Source organism: Falco rusticolus, chromosome 7, assembly GCF_015220075.1.
Source record: "Falco rusticolus isolate bFalRus1 chromosome 7, bFalRus1.pri, whole genome shotgun sequence".
Taxonomy (NCBI): domain Eukaryota; kingdom Metazoa; phylum Chordata; class Aves; order Falconiformes; family Falconidae; genus Falco; species Falco rusticolus.
This window is the reverse complement of record NC_051193.1, coordinates 4,971,464-4,988,564: the sequence shown is the minus strand read 5'-3', so window position 1 is coordinate 4,988,564 and position 17,101 is coordinate 4,971,464. Positions and strand designations below refer to the sequence as shown.

General features: G+C 36.8%; 1 protein-coding gene across 2 annotated transcripts in view; it reads left to right on the top strand.

The window, feature by feature from the left end:
* The window catches only part of IQCH (IQ motif containing H), a 72,722-nt gene that overhangs the window by 11,558 nt on the left and 44,063 nt on the right, over window positions 1-17,101 (top strand). For both annotated transcript variants that reach the window (XR_005105187.1, XM_037393386.1), the window contains exons 6-11: window positions 5,352-5,460; window positions 6,205-6,333; window positions 7,135-7,349; window positions 8,576-9,127; window positions 9,761-9,827; window positions 15,403-15,486. Coding sequence is in view for 1 of the 2 variants with exons in the window: in XM_037393386.1 (XP_037249283.1) it covers window positions 5,352-5,460; window positions 6,205-6,333; window positions 7,135-7,349; window positions 8,576-9,127; window positions 9,761-9,827; window positions 15,403-15,486 (1,156 nt within the window). In the remaining variant the exon portion in view is untranslated. The remainder of the gene's footprint in view (window positions 1-5,351; window positions 5,461-6,204; window positions 6,334-7,134; window positions 7,350-8,575; window positions 9,128-9,760; window positions 9,828-15,402; window positions 15,487-17,101) is intronic.

Below are 17,101 nucleotides of genomic sequence, written 5' to 3'. Positions count from 1 at the left end.
AAGCCTTGCTAAAGTCAAGGTAAGTAGTGCTTACTTTTTCTCCCCTGTTCACAATGCTTGCTAATCTGTTGTGGGAAAAAATTGGATTGATCTGACAGATTTGATCTTGACAGGTTCAAGTCGTTCATTGATTTGTTACTTTCCAGATGTTTATAATTAGCCTGTTTTGTTACTTGAGAATTTTTCCAAGTATCGTAGTTAAACTGGTAGGGCTAGTCAATGCATCCTTTGTCCCTTTCTAAAGATAAGCACTATGCTATTTTCCAGTCTTCTAGTGTATTTTCCATTCTAGAAGAGTTCCACCATCAGTTCTGAAATTCCTTTAGACAGTTCTTTAAGTATGTTTAGAGTGTATTTCATCAGGACCAACCGATTTCAAAACCTCTGAACACTATCTGATCTGTTTTGCCCTTAAGTTAGCCTGTGATCTCTTCCCTTTTACACTACAATTAAGTGAGTTAATTCTATTCATAAATAGCTGCTTTTTTAATGATAGTTATGAACATACTTAATTATGTCATTTTTTTATTACCCAGAGATTTCTTTCTACTTGCATGTCGTTTTGTCTTACCTGTTTAAGCAAATCAGAAGTGGTCATCAATACACCCATCTTCTGTTGTCTGTATGCTTTTATTTTCTTGTGAAATTAATGAAGAACATAAGATTTATCAAGTTTGGTAATTTGCTATCCCTCCTATCCTGCTTCGTCTCTGGCATAGTTTGAGCTTGTTTCTCTAGTACTTTTTATTTGTGGAGCAGATAGTTCAGCAGAGTTCCAATTTCTTCCAATTAGATTTGCCTTCTACAAGCTCTTCCCTGCTAGTTTCCTGAGCATAAGGAAAACTGACCTTAGTTCCATTATTTATTTCACTGTGCTTCCCACTTCCCTGTGTAGGGGTTATGAACTTTGTAAATCAAACCTTGTTAGGAACTTAAAGAAAAATATAAAGGTAGATGGCAATTTGGAGAAGATAATCATGAAATGATAGATTACTGTTACATATCTTTTCTACCATTACTATCAAGCTCTGTGATTTCCTGATATTTACTTACAAATCTCATCTACCTAACCTTCTGGGTTCATAAACTGTAGTTGTTTTTATACAGGATAGTACTCATCTTCTCTCTGTATTTAATACTAGTCTCTGTTCTTTTACTGGGGGAAAACCATAGTTATAAACATATTTTCAAAAAAGTTGTTCTAGTTAAATATTGCTGTCTAGGTAAAAAGAAAACAAATGGAGAACTAATCAGCAAATCCCTGTGGTGTTACAACAAGTGCCCTATTTAAAATGAAGCAAAAAGAAAAAAAAAATCAAGTGGGAGCGGTTTATCCACAGGAGAAAAACACTTTAGAAAGGGTAATAGAATTGTTTTTCTCATGTCCCAGGTTAATTACACTCAGAAGCACTTGAAATGGAAAAAATAGTTTTTCAGCACACTCCAAGCATATTTTAAGGCAAGTAAGCCTTAGCCTGCGCTGCAAATGAAGTGCTTCCTTCCAGCCCTGTAAAATTGTGTTTTAAGAGTCCCTGTGATGAAGCAGACTGTGTGCTGCCTTCAGTAAAGCATCCTTGCTGAATCATAATCTTCATAACAAACTTCACTAGAAGATGTTATTCATACAGGAAAATGTTTGAGGCTCCAGTCACCTTGCAGCAGTAGCGGTTGCTTGGGTTCCCCTCTTGCCAGAGGGGAAGCAGGTGAGGTGCCTACGGGTTAGTGTTGTATAGGGTGTGATCCTGTGCTTCCATGGTGGTTTGGTCTGTCTACACTTTAAACATTAAATGCTAGTTAGGTGCTGCTGGTTCTGGAATACATGGTATTAAATTCCCTAGATTTTGTGTTTATGCCATAAAAACTGTAGGTGTGAGTAAAAGTTTTAAATTGCGCTGACATTAAACAGATGGAGGTCTATTGACAACATTTTTAAAAGATCCAATCTTTTAAATATCTTTTTAAGTTAAGTTACTGAATAATGATAATAAAACTATATAATTATGCTCAAACCAAACCTTTTTCTTGCAGTATTTAATATTTATGATGTTTAAGGTCTTATTTTTGTAATTGAGTTGGTGTAATTTTAGTGCAGATAACTGAAGGATGACAGCATTTTGTCAACTTCTGCTTTGATTGCTCACTGAAGTCTTCAAGAGGGCAGGTAATGCAGCAAACAGGCTGCTGGAAGAACATAGCAGAAGGCTGTGCAGACTGGGTGGAATTTTCATAGGTAACCATTCTGGGTTAGCTCCGCAGTTCTGCCATGCCGCCCTGTATTCCATAATGAAGTGAATCACAGTGGCACTGTGCAGTGTAAATGAGAGCTTAAGTTACATTACAGTTGCATCTGTCCTTATTTTAACTTGACACCTGCCCTGGACTTTATAGAAATTAAAGAATACAGCAAAGAAGAATTGAATATTTATCTCCAGTTAAAAAAAACACCAAACCAAAGCAAAAAAACCCCACCAAAACCCCAAAAAACCTCTAGGCGGCTTTTGAACTCGTACCCTTCACCTGAATTGCTTTTCTTTGTAGCTTATTACATCTCTACAAACACAAATGAAATATGTATGTTTCACAGTGTTGTTTATCATCGCAAAACTGCTGGGATTTAAACTAGGATAAAACTGACCAATAGTAAAGTCAGTGCTGCTTTACTGGTACAATAGCAATAGCCTGAAAAAGGAGTCACTATTTAATTAAATTTCTTTCATTTTATATATTTTTGGGGGTCCTCAACAAACTGCTGGAGCTGAGAGTGAGTAGAAAAGTGTGGTTTATTATACCCTTTTCTCAGTATCAAGCCACTTATATGCCAGCTGGTATAAAGTTAATCTTTGTTTTATGCGTATCGCTATTTTCTTGGAATGCAAGGATGTGAAGATTCATACATCTAGATCCCTTAAAGCATGATGCTTCATAATGGCCATAACTAAAATGAGTGCCTATGATTTCTCTGAAAGATTCTCTATTATGATAAAGCGTACATATTTTCTATCTATCTAATGTTTCCTGTGGACAATGTTATTATACAAATTGGGAGGAAAAATTACAATAATTTATTTTGATCTATCTCATTTCCCTGGTAGGATTATAAGTAGTTCTTTAGAATGGCTTAGCCCTTTCTATAAAGTTGATGGTTGATGTTATTCACTAATTACGGCACAATAGTGCTCAAAGAGCCCAATCATGGCCTGGATCCTATTGTTCTAAAAGCTGTATACAAGCATGATAATCAGTCATTAAAATCTAGTATTTTAAACCAGAAAGTCCCAATGTGTGCCATAACAGGTAAATATTATTCCCATTTTGCAGAATTAGAAATATTTCCTATCTTTATTATTATATGTATTTAATATTAATTTTAAGGTGTCATCATTCATAATGAAATAATTTTTAAAAAAGAAAATTAAAAAATTTCCACTATGTGGCATTATGTTGTCTTCCATGTAGCTCATAAGTAGGGTTCAAGCATGACTGTCCAATGTAAGAATTTCTAACCATTAGACTAATGAAGTAACTGGTAACAGATTGTCACCCACAAAAGCATAGGGCATTTTTAAAATTTGGTTTCACAGCTATTTGCTGACTAAAGATGAGACTAGAATCTTGAGCTCCACTCCAGGTTGTGAGGGACGTATGTACTGTTGCATTCAAACCTGTCTGCTTCCTTTTCTCAGCCTGCCCCAGTCTCCCCTTTTCCCATTTTTGACTTGCCCCAGTCTCTGTTCCTTCAGTCTGTCTTCTGAGACTGCTTCCAGAACACATCCTAGTCTTACCTGCCTGATTCTCTGCCAGGCTCTTTGTCCAGCCTGTCCCAGTGTTCTTTCCTAGCCCTGCTGTCTTCAGGACTTTTTTCCTCATTCAATATGCCTGTTGGCTTTCCTGTTTGCTCGAAGACCCAGTATGCCCCTCCAGCTACCTTTCTTCATCTTGAGATTGATAATGTATTCACCTGTGTGCTGGCACACACTTACCCTCTTCTTTTAAACTTAGTATTTACCCTCTTCTTTCTTGTGTTTTCTGGACCCAGCATGAAAGTTAACTGGAGAACCTGTAAGCTTGCAGAGGAAGTTCTGAGCAGCATATATGAGAGCACACCCAGTCCCTAGGTAGTTTAGCTGCTAAAACTAAGAAACTTTTATCTAGATTTCTCAAAAAAAAACCCTGTTGACAGAGTGACAGAGTAGGGTTTGATAGACTAGTGTTAAATTTCCTTTTGCTTTATAGAACATGTAAGTTGAATCTTTCATGTCTCTCTAGGTTTATCATTGTCTGTCTTTTTTAGCATCAGCCAGGTGAGGGAAAACAATATAATCAGGTGGTGGCTCACTATCATCAAGTGAGAGATCTCAATGATGTTATTTCCCTAAAAGTTGCATGTGCTGTAATGCTTTAAACCCACTGAATATCTAGCACTCTGTTTCTTTAGGAGTTGAGTACAACCCACATTGCAAACGGAATAGTATATGTATTCCTAGTCAGGAAGAAACTGAGGATACTTTGGAGAGAGAAAAAAATGTTAAGATGCTAACACAGACTTTTTCTGTTTATACTACTGAAGTATAAGGTGACAATATATTCTTTTCCCTGTACAGTGCTCTGTGTGTGTGATAATAAGTGTAATAGTAAGGCACATGACATCACTGTCCCAAAGTGATGTGTGTCATTGCTTGAATTCCTGGCACTTAGAACCAGCAGGTTCTGTTTTATCAGGCAAGCACAGGTTAATTGGGGAAGTAAAGGAGCTTTAATCCCCACATTAGCACAGCCGGCATGGCACATGTTTCCACATCACATTATCAGACTGTGTCATTCCCTGCTGTCCTTGAGGAACCCTGAAACTTCAGAAGTCTGTGATACTTACAGTTCTCAGATTTCTGAGCAGTTTCATGTATTTTAATTCTATTGGTATGCTTTCCAGGGAAGATTTATTTACATATTTGAAAGTGCTTCCTTTTTTTTCCTGGTAACTTGCCTGTATGTGTATTTTATGTATTTAAAGACTGTTCTGTCAAGAAATACTATGTTTATGCTATACTCATTAAAACTGAGTAAACTTCTTGTGATTCCTTTATTAACTAGTACACTGATTTTTGCACAGCAAAAGTCAAAGATATCAATTGGGTTTAATTAACTTTATTTTAAATTACTGAAGTTATGACAGTAGACAATACTGTAACATGTTCATAAGTTGTAAAAGCAGTGCTTATACTGATACATTATTAAATCTTAATGAAGCAATTCATAGCAGAAATTGTATTTGTTTATTATTGTGGGAGTAGAAAAGTGTGTCTTTGCAAATCCCCCATTTCCCTTTGTTAAAAGAAGATTCTGTCTCTTCCTAGATGTGTACTCAGAAGACAGTGAAAGGTCATACAGTTAGCAACCTGTGGGACTTGCCTGCCTCTCACTACGTGGATTCTCCCTTACCCCTGTTAGAAGATACAACAAAAGGTGCGTACCGAAGGCCACCTGGGTACTGTTGCCACCAGATGTATGCTACATAGGCAGTGTTGTTTGCAGTTTGGAGCAGATACCTGGTAATCAAATTTTCTGGCACCTCAAAACCTGTAAGAATTATGATCTCAAATGTTGCAAAGGGTAGAGATCTACTTCAGACTACTATACTCCATGTGGTAGCTAACTTAAGACATAGCATATGTTATGTTGAACATTCCTCCCCGAGTTAGTTATCTTGTAATTCACAGAGTTCAGCTGCTGCTGGAAAGAACAGTGTGCAATGGAGGGTTCTTGTATGACTAAATACCATGGTCAAAATAAACTGTCATGATTAATGTCTGGTTATTAATCATTCACTTTTAACTATGTCTGCACTTGGACTATTTTAGCAATGAGCCCATACTCATGATTACATTGTGGTTTACAAAAGTGTATTCTCCTCCATTCTACATATTAAATTGCCATGGTACAAGCATATAATTCCTTCTCAGAATCAGAACCATTACAGTATCTTTCATGTAGTTGTCAATTTTTATAGGCAAAGTTCACCTTCCTTGAAGGTAAAATATTGAAAGATGCAAATCTTTCAATAAAAGATGACTGCTGCTTTTCTAGTTTTGATTTAGAGTTGGGAGAAGTTGGGTCTGTCTTTGTTTAATTCTTTCTTTATTGCTACTAATTTTTTTCTTTCATAGCTGGAATATATATGAATTGTAGAGTAATGTTATCTTTTTGTAGGTATTCTGAGCCTAACTGAACCAAGACTCATCCCTCCAGCAGCAAAGATAACTCTCCAGACACCTCCTGTTTTATCCAAAGTGGCACCTTTCCGTGAATTTCACAGGCAGCACAAGAAATCAGTTGTAGGTGAGTACAAAGGGTTAATAACAACCATCAACTGCACCTCCAACTTCACTTTCAGGCCCCTTGTTTTATCTTACAAGGAAACAGCTGTCTAATGAGCATTCACTCAAATTCTTAAGAATACTAAGTGCATAAAGATGTATATGAGCATCCTGTGTCTTACAGCTGAATGGGAATCAGATTTCTTAAGCCCTGTGAGGATTTGGTCCCTGTTCATTTCTGAAATCCTGGTACGCTCCCACCTGTGTGTTTCAAATTCTAAGTGCCTGAGTCTGAAGCTATGACAATTGGTGGTAGTGTAAAGCTGTGACTTACATGATTTACAACAGCTCATCAAGCAACTGTTTTGCCAGTGTGATTAATGAATAACTCCTAGTAAGTGAATATACTCTGGGCAATGGGATTCTGAACAAAGGGTAGTCCAAACTGTTGTTGCTACAGCTGCTTCTGACATGTGAGGTCAGTATGGAGAAGAACATAAGCAACTTGAGCAGCGGACTCAGTAACAATCCCATAAACTTGAAAGTTCTAATGAAAAGGGGAGGTTGAAAACTAGAATTATATATGGAATAGCCTAGAGTATAAGTGCTGATATTTTGACATTGTTATCCTGGTTATGCCGTTGGCTGGCATATTACAAACTTTAGAACATCATAGATTAAAACTGAAAATTGCAACCTACTTGGACATGAGAGCAAACTGGGGCGTGCCAGTACCTAATGGTAGGTGGTAAAGTATCAATTTGATGCCATTCTTGCACTTCTAACAATGAAACCTGTGATCATTTTTTTTTCTTTGGTACAGGAGAGATTAGTAGTAGGGTGGACCCTGAGAATACAAACACCAGCATGTTTGCAAACTCAAAGGAAGCAATTTATGGCACATCTTCCTCTAGTAAAGGTAACATTGCACCACTTCCATCCAGCAGCTTCATGGTTTCAGCAAGGAATTCAAAACCGGTGTGGATGTATTCAGCTCAACAGCTGGAATCTGAGCTGCAGATTCCTTCTCAGACACAGGTATTTAGACAGTGAGGATAATAAGGGGTTTGTTCATGTTTTTAATACTGTCTTCACCAGAGATGGTTTATGAAGTGACTGTAAATCACTGAATTGGTACAGGAGGGTTTGAACCAAATCCAGTAAATAGTAAATATTGAGGTGTAATAGGAAATACTTTTTATGTTGCCAGTTTCTACTGTTGCAGGTCTTCTACCTAAATTTGTCTGGGTTTTTTTCACAGAAACTTAGAAAATAAGTCTAGAAAGGATGTTATGAGGTTATCTAGACCTCCAGGCAGAATTACCTGTACCTGTAATATTGCAGACAGATGTTTTTCTAACCTGTTCTGAAAACTTTTGGTGATAGCAACTCCACAGTCTCCCTGGGCCATCTGTTCCAGTGCTTAACTAACTATCTTTACTGTTATAAAAGAGTTTTTTAATGTCTCATCTAAATCTCCCTCACTGCAGTTAAGCAAATGTAGTGTTTCCCTTTATATTTACAGAAGACTATAGGGGAGTTTGACCTTGACTGCTTAATGCTTGCTGATTGTTCTTGATCCCCATGCAAAAAGGACTTTTTTTTATCGCTAATTATTGTGTTCCACAGCAAACTGTCTGGAGTTTTGCTTGATATTTCCAGACTTTTTGACTTTTGTGTTATTGAGGAGATCTAAAATCAAAATAAAGCAAACTTGAGAAATGGAGATCAGTGAGTTACATAAATAAAAATAATTACCTAAAACCAGTTTGCAAATAGAGCAAATGAGCTGCTGGCTAAAGTTGCCAGTAGATCTGGAATTCTGTTAAGAGGGAGGAACACTTTATTCTGAGTTTTACCCTATTTTCACTTATATGGCAGGATGATACCTGTTTTCTGGAGTAGATGGAGGCAGTCTCAGTGGAAGAATGCCATTGCAGTTACTTTCTGATTGTAGTCCAATGAATAACTGTAGAACTAAATTTTTATATTCAGTAAATCAAGTGTAGTTCCTCTGTGCAATTAATGTATTTCCTTAAAAATGCTCATAATCTTGCGTGACGTCTGAGGCCTTTATGTGGCAATGGGTTTTACAGTGTAAAGCTGGGCTAGACTGTGGTTATGATGTGTAAATCAGTACTAGTATTTCAGATGCATAAATTCCCACAGTTAAAGTAATAAACAGTAATACAGTATCATGTCTTGACCACTCATTTATGACCAGTGGCAATTACTCTTAATCTGTGGCTGTTCTTTTCCCACAGCCCCCACAAATGTTTCCACATCAGTCCTTACAGGATCTGTGCTTTGATTGCGACATTGCTGTTTACCATGGCACGATAGACCGGAAAGCTGCAGGATTTCTGGCATTCAAGCAACATTATTGTTTATCTTGGGGGAGCATTATCTTTTTTTTGGAATGTACAGAAAAGCTTCTTAAGGACTATGATGTGCCATTGGCTACAATAAACTGTAAAAAGTTGGTGGAAGTCGCATCAGACTTTGAGCTTAACGAGAATCCTACCAAAAGTGACATTCTGTCAGTGATAAAGAATCAATCAACTGTGGAAAAGATCTTAAATCGACCTGGCCAAAGGTACAAAGGCCAAGGGGGTACTGAAATGGCCGCTACAAAGATCCAAGCAACGTGGCGATGTTATCAGGCCAGAAAAGCCTACGTCCATTTCAGGCAGCAGCAGTGGGCATCAGGTGTGATCGCGGTTTCTTGGCTCTTGCGTAATCACATGGCACGTGTGAAAAAGACCCTGAAGGAATCACGTCAGAGACACCTGGAGAATTTTTACATCAGGGCCAAGGTGTGCAGTGCTACCAGCTGTTACGGCAGCACTTCTTTTCTAAACATCTCTTGCTTCAGTGATTGCAATAAGCTGTTTCCATTTTTTCCCCCTTTAACCGTTCACTTGTCCAAGTATCATATTTCATCTTTCATCAGCAATTCAGCCTTTGTGGCTGCAAAATCTGTTGCAGTGTTTCTATGGAAAATGTCCCTTCACTTTGAGTTCAGTAGTTCTGTCAGAAAATCAATGTTTTAACTGCATTACCTTAGTTCCTTATATATACCTTGTGGCACTTAATTTGCAGAAAAAAAAATCCCTCTCTTGTCTACATTCCTGTCACCACTTTGTCAGAAAGTATTTAAGTTTGCAGACAGCCTCTTAATTAGTGCTCACAATTTCATTTATGTTTGCTTTCTTTTTTTTTTCATTCATATTCTGTTAATTAAGTGAGCAGCCTCTAATCTTCCCCTGCCAGTAGCTTCATGTAGCCACCTAATTAAATTAATTGGGGAAGATGTTTTAAGTATGTAATTAAATCAATTAATATAATTTATGCCTGGCTTAACTGTACAGTGGAAAAACAGCTGAAGTTTGACTAGATGAATCCACTACAGCTTCCTGTCACTGATCAATGCTCTTCTTGATTTTTAGCATCTGGCAGCCAACTGGAATCGCATCAGGACCTCCAGGAGGACTATTATCCATATCCCATCATTAGGTATAACACTTTTGCCTGCAAATCTATCAGCAACCTCTATTACCCACCACATTATGACTCCTTGATTGAGTTCAAGGAAGGCCCCTTGTTTTATTCAAATTGGTCTCGGCAGGAAAATGTTCTCGACATGATGAGAGTAATAACACAGGGCCTTCGCTCGAAACGGCGTTTAATTTGGGGATTAAGCAAATAAAGTCATTATGTGGGGGCCGCTATTCAGTGGAGAGGTGATTTGCTGTAATTTGCTTTCATCTGTATGAAATGAACTAAAAAGTTGTATTTTTCCCCCTGAAATAACAGATAATGTTTTCAGTCTTCTTTAATGATAGGAAAACATGGGCCTGTGTGTGTTGTTGCTGTTACAGCAATAAGCCAGGATATTGCTTGTACACTGTTTTTAATCAAATGTGCAGTCAAAATGATAAGCTACATTCTCTGAAATTATTTAGTTCTAATTACGAGCAGATGGGATGCTTTATTTGCACCTAGGGCGCCTGAGCAAAAGGAAATGCTGTGTGAACAAGAATAATTAAGAAGTTGAATAGTGGTTTTTGCGCTTAAATAATCTGCAGTTTCATGTTAATTAGTACTAATGTAATTATTTAATTACATTTATGAATTGGGGAGCTTAAAAGCTGTTTTCTGCAATGCAATGGCGGTGTAGGTGTTCAGAAATTACAGAATATGATTTCCTGGGAATTTCTAAAATGCACTGATAATCTCTTAAAGCATGAAATCCTGTCAAAATGCTTGTAACTTGATTTATAATTTGTACTTACATAGCAAATTAATTGACCTGAGAGATTCAGGATTTCATAAAGTGACTTGGTTAAGACCTGAATTAATGAAGACTGTAAATAAGTTTTAAGTTCTCAATTTTGGAGCCCAGATAGCCTTTCATTTCATGATTCTGCTGACTGTTTAACATAAATATGTTTGATGAACAACTGAGTTTAATTACACCTCTGTCTTAAAAGTCTCATGTGGATATGCTACGTTAAATCATGTGACTGAATTCTACTTTAAAGCAGGATCGTTTAAAAATAATTTATACATTCCACTGTTCTAAACTGGTTGAAGATGTGAAGGAGAGCATTTGTGCAGGAAAAAGCAAATATTAATTAGGTGTGTGCATTCAAAAGTTAACAGAGTCATTGCACAACAGGTGCATTCAAAGTTGTTTTGATTACACTGAGATGTTTTTAATACAAACTAACAAAAAAATTAATTATGTCCTTGTTCCTCTGATGGATTTGTAGCATGCAGTGGAATTAATAGAAGTTCTTAAAATTATTTCAACTTAAGTGAATTCTAAAATTCTAGTGAAATTCCACTTCATTTAACACTTCACCTGGAGCCCAGGCCCCAATACTGTAACATGCTTTGTGCAACCTTCTGCTGTAAATACAGGATTTTGTATATGCATGCATTGGAGGCTGCAGTATTCAAGTGGAAATTTTCCCTTAATGAGGAAGTAAGTAGTAAAGATAATTTGAGTGCAGATGTTTTCTTAGAAAATTAGGATACCTATTTAAGTAGGGCATGGAAAACAGTATTTTATGCCCTCCAAAAGAGGGATTTGAAAGTGCTGTTTGAAAAAATTATTCATGCTTGTTGTTATTAAATGCGTCGGCTATATCAAGAGGTTTAGTAGAGTTCCATAGGGTTTTTACATGAGTTAAATAATGATAAGCATTTAGCTTATTAAAATGTAATGTAAATATATGGCATTTTTTTCTTTTGACATGTTAAGGTTGAACTGATTTTGAGAAACAGCAACATAAAATGTCGAAGAAATTGACCAAATTTGGTTTTATATCACTTTAAGAACAGCTTACATTTAAAATTTGAAAAGATAAAAACATAAAGTCTGTAAACTAAAAATCTTTAAAATATAAGAATAGAAATAATTTAAAATATTTAATTGTTCTGCTCCTACATATTTGACCTTTAAAAAAATTTGTAAAATTTTGGGCTCATTACTGGAACACTTCCAGCTAGTAACATTTGTGTAGTTTCTTCTCAGGCCTTTTCCAGTTATGCTTTTGATCTGCCATGTCTTGTCATATTTGATTGGAAAAAGAACTGTTAAATACCCTGAAATATTTTGCCACCTTTTCTTTAGCCTTATGGAATGTTATAATTAAGAAGTCTATTTGGGCAGGAAACTGGACAATTTAAACCAGGAACATGTTGTTTCGGTCTAAGAGGACAAAAGGACAGCTGATTACAGCAGGATTTGGTTTTTAAGGCCTGAGTCTGGGTAATCATAAAAATGCTTCTAAATGACAAGAACTGGGACAGAGCACATAAACACCAAGGCAGAGAAGTAGTTTGATATGCTGATAGTGGTTTTTCTATTCGGTTTTGTAAATCTAAAATAGAGCCTGAAATTTTCTACTCACATTTCCTTGACTTCAGCTTTTAGGGCAAATGAGTCTGCTTTTTCTTCCGATGCAAGTGGAATTCCAGTAAATGGATATGGTCCATAACTGTGAATTTCTCAGCAGTCTTCATTTTCACAGCAGTTTCAGATTCATGTAAAGTTTCTGGAAATAACCCAGAAAAAGGGATAGTGAAGGGCTTAAATTATACTGCTGCAAAATAAATGTTTCCATTTATTTCACCAAAACAAAACCTTTGGATTTCTACCATAGCTAAAAAAAGAAAGTAGATTCAATTGTTTAAAGATTGTTTAGCATTTTTATGAGCTAGTATAAGGAAAAATGAATTTGAACTTTTTAATCAGGTTTACTCCCACACTCTAATGGATGAATACACTTCTGCAGTATTTGGGATTCAAATCCTGTTCCTTTTTTTAATTCAGCTACTTTGAAACGATTGCCCCATCTTTCTACCCAAATAGTTAAATGTACAATAAATAAAATTTGTCACCCTATATGACCTACTGTATATGTATCAAAACTTCCTCTTGTGTGATACATGAATCCTTTTTAAAAGCAGTTTCAGCTCAACAGTAGATGTGCCAAGTATAGTAAGAAATTTAACTATTATTTATTAGACCTGTCCCAAGCACTGGGAAGCACAAGGTGGCTGAATCCTAGATAGCTCTTTCCTCTTTCCCCTTCAGACATCACCCCGTGGTTACTTAAACTGTCACGTCGTGTCTCCCTGTACTCTGTACTGCCGCTTCTTTTTTCAAAGGCAAGTTTGAAAGCATTGCAGATTCTTTGTTGAGAGGACACTTTGAGATGAGCGAAATTTATTAAGAAAATGGCATCTAAAGGGCATTAGGTCATAGCTGAGTTTGAAAAGGGAGGTGAAAGCAGGCCCTTTACCATTTATTCATATACCTCTTATTTTAGTACTTCTATAACTCTCCCTACACTTCCCTCTGTGCAAATTGGGAGCATTGCACTGAAGTTGTTGCACATACACTACTGTAAAACTTCAAGTGAAGGAAGAAGGCCCTCAGTGTCCTTTCAGTGCCTCTGAACTGAGAAATTGAAATTTTTCAGTTCTTGCTTCCCAAGGTCAACCCTCCTGCAGACCAGCCCCACCAGCAGGCTGCCATGGTGCACTGATGCCTTGTGCAAATGAACAACCCCGTACTCAAGCACTCTGCCATGTCTGGCTTTTGTTACCATCGCTGTTTTCAGACACCATTTGGAGTTTAACTTACCCAGATTGCAGGTATAGATCAACTGAAGTAGTGGTTCTTTGAATCAAAATCGGAGCTTTGGCTTCTGGCAAATGCAAATGTATCGGAAATGTGGCATGCATTTGAGACCAAACGCTGTAGCACAAAATGTTAGTGATACATAAACCAGCTGCACATAACAAACCAGAAATGATGGCACAGGTTATAGTTGTGCTGGAACATGCAGACTATGATCGCAGTATATGTCATTCATTTGGGTTGAAGTTTGTTTAAACTGCAGGGAAAGGAATATTAAGCCCCTGCCTTCAGTAAGCGTTGTCAGATGACGCCAGGAAAGTACAGAGCATTCAAAATGTAGCAGGTGTGAGGATTAACGTGGTTCATAATGTCCATTGGAAGCTGAGTGATTCGCAAGGAGTGGATATTCCTCTCATTAAATCTAACGAGGTCATGTCAATGGGAGCTAATATATAGTGAACTAATGTTTTATTAACCTATCTAAGAAAAGCACATGTGGTAGTTGGTGTAATGCTATAGTGTATCTGCAGAACCATAGCAACATGCAAGTTTTGTTTGTTCAATTGCTAGTTTAACTCTTATCCTTTCAAATAATTACTGTTTTTCCAAGCAGTAGTTGCATGTTATTTTTCTGCCCAGATTCCGTTCTTAAAAACAAATGTGTTTTCAAGAGGACAGTTTAGTGTAGGGATACTGGCTACTTTCTACATTTGAAATTTAAATGTTTTGAGCTTGTTAGGCAGCATTGTTAGTGGCTTAAAATTGGTCCCCACCTGAGACAACAAAATGAAGCCTTGAGACTGAAGTATAAGGGATCAGAGCAAGCTTTTTTGAATTACTGTAGCTTAATATTAGAGTGGCAAAAAAAAAATCAGTATCTTTTACCTTGATATAGTTCTGCAGGTGCATGGTACCATTGTGCTAACTACAATATGTAAGTTTCACAAAAAATTACTAAAAGTGGAACTGGTGATTTCCATTTTTCTGTATTTTATTATGTTCTGCTCTCCTGTGTGCAACATGTCATTGCCACAGTCCCTTAGAATCCTGATTACTTGTAATAATTGTCCTTGTAATTTGCTTGGAAGATCCATTATTGCCGTCTTTCAAAATGAAAGCACTGAAATACTAAGCAGATTTTAGTCAAAGTAAGTTTTTCATGAGTTTCAGATGATTGCTGATGTGCAGATACATGGAAATGCAAGGATCTTGGTAGCAGATTGGTCAAGATTTTATGCTGAACACTGAATGTGAGGCTTAACTTCCGTATTGATTCAATCACAGCTATTGCAACTAGCAACTCACGTTTTGTGGTGGTGTGTGTTTGTGTATGCGCACCAATTAATTTAGAATTAGCTGAACTTCGAAATTACAGGATTAGAGATTATAGTTACAGTGGTTATGTCATTTACTGCAGTCTTTTTGAATGCAAGTATGCAGTCAGTTGGAAGTGTGAGCTCCAAATAGATAATCCAAGCTCAGGCAGGCCGCCACTCATTCATCCCCTGCAACAAAGCGATCAGATATCACCCAGACGTCTCCTTAATGAAGTGGTTTTGTTGCCTTTTATCTGTGTGAAGAACAAAATGTACCAGGATTCTTGCTTAATGATGGTGTCAGGTTTTTTTGGTGTTTAAAAAAGATCCAGAAACATAGAAGATTCAAACAAAATAGTCTGCATGTTTTAATTATAAAGCTCTATTAGGTCTGTACCATGTAGGTCTGTATTTAAAATCTCATGACATGAAAACACGGTGTTGCATCAGTTGACTAATAAAAGTAAATTCATAAAGATGATGCAATTAGTGTTATACCATGTTTGAGGGTTTTTAATACTTTTATTACAGCTTCTTTTAACCCAAAAGTCTAATTTCTTTCAAATATGTACCAGGGGTTTTCTGAATACAGTTTGTGAGGGCTTTCCCTGTTTTCCAGGATATTCCCAGTGCACCCGTGAGCATATTCCTGATCTTGCTCTCCAACAGAACATGCAGATGGGAAGGCTGTGTGACATACTGGGTATGTTATGAGCTGTTGGCTGCCTATTTTTTGATCGTTATTTGCCCGTAGTTGTGAATAAAAGAAAATGACCAGTGAGGACTTTCTTTTTGTATTAATGTTAAATACAGAGAACATATAAACTCAGAAGTAATTTATCTGCTGTGGCATTTTCTCCTGTCCAAGGTATTAAGAAGAACATGGTGATTCTTTCTGACTCTGTGGTAAAGTAAAGCAGCCTCATCCTGTGGCATGCTGAGCACCACAAATGATCAAAAGTGTTTAGTGTTCTACAAAATTAGGTAGCTAATTCTGCTAGTGTTCATCCAGGCTCATATGGAGAGAAAGATGTGCTAGAAAAGAGCAACACCTTATTTAAACCATTTTTTTTTAATTAGCAAATGAGGCAAAAGACATGCATTTAAAAGTTTTTCCTGGAATGACAGTCCTCTTTTAAGCAAAGCAGCGAATAATATTATTTGTCAGTGACCAACTTCATTGGCTCCCTGGAATGACATACTTTACATGATTCATGTATATTTCAGTATCATTATTATTTTATAAATGCCATTTAGTAAGTTTGTAACAAAAATATATTAGATCCAGAAATTTACAGTTGCCTAAAATAATAATGTAATTGCCTTTATATATTATCTAGGCACTAATATTGTTTTTCCACTGTACAGTTTTATTTTTTAATTTTTTTAACATAGGGGTGTTTTGGGTCTGTAAAATGATAATTAGAAACTTAAAGGTACAAAGGCAGCACATTAAACAGGCATTCCTTCTCACTTTAAAATCTGTGAACATGAGAACTGGTTCTACTGCAAAAATGTAAGATAGACTATGAGTAAAATACAAACTAGTTAAATATTAATACATTATTAACTAGAGGAGATGCTTTACCTGTGCCTGGCAGAAGAGCATTGATACTTACCACGTTAGTTTTCTATTTCTTTAGAATACCAGAGGATTTCCTTGCTTGTTGTGACCTCCTGTGAGTTAATCTGTCTCTGAAGCCCCACCGTGCCCAAAGGAGACTTGTATATCTCTTTACAGGGCAATGCTAAGAGTAGTAAAATGTGTTGCCACATTTTATTCAACAAATTCACTTGAGCTTGTCAATTTTTGACAGTGCAGTCCATTCAGCATTACAGCCGAGACTGGCAAGTAGTCTTTTTGTACCCTAGCTGGTAAATTTTCAGGCTTGCTTTGCAAGTCTGAGTAAATGCCTAAAAGCAATAGAGTATTGACTAACAGTTCTACTCCTTTTAATCATTTTAAGAAGTGATATGGTAATGAACTGCATTATAGAAAGGCTGTGTGGACGTTTCAGATACAGGGCTGATTGTTGGATACTGTACTACTTTAATGCTTCAGTTGAGATTCTGGCCGTACATTTTTAATGCGGGCTGTTTGCCTGCTGCAGTATGGCAAAACAAACAGAATGAATGGGGTATCTTATTCCTTTAGAACATTAGTCTCCGGGTTTCCTTAGTCCAATAATTGCTTTGCTTCTGATTCATTCACATGTAATAGCAGTTGTCACTGGCACTTTCCAGGCTCTTGTTCCTGTGCCCAGTAAAGACAATGAAAGACTTCCTACTGATTTCAGCAGGAGCTGGATCCAAATCTA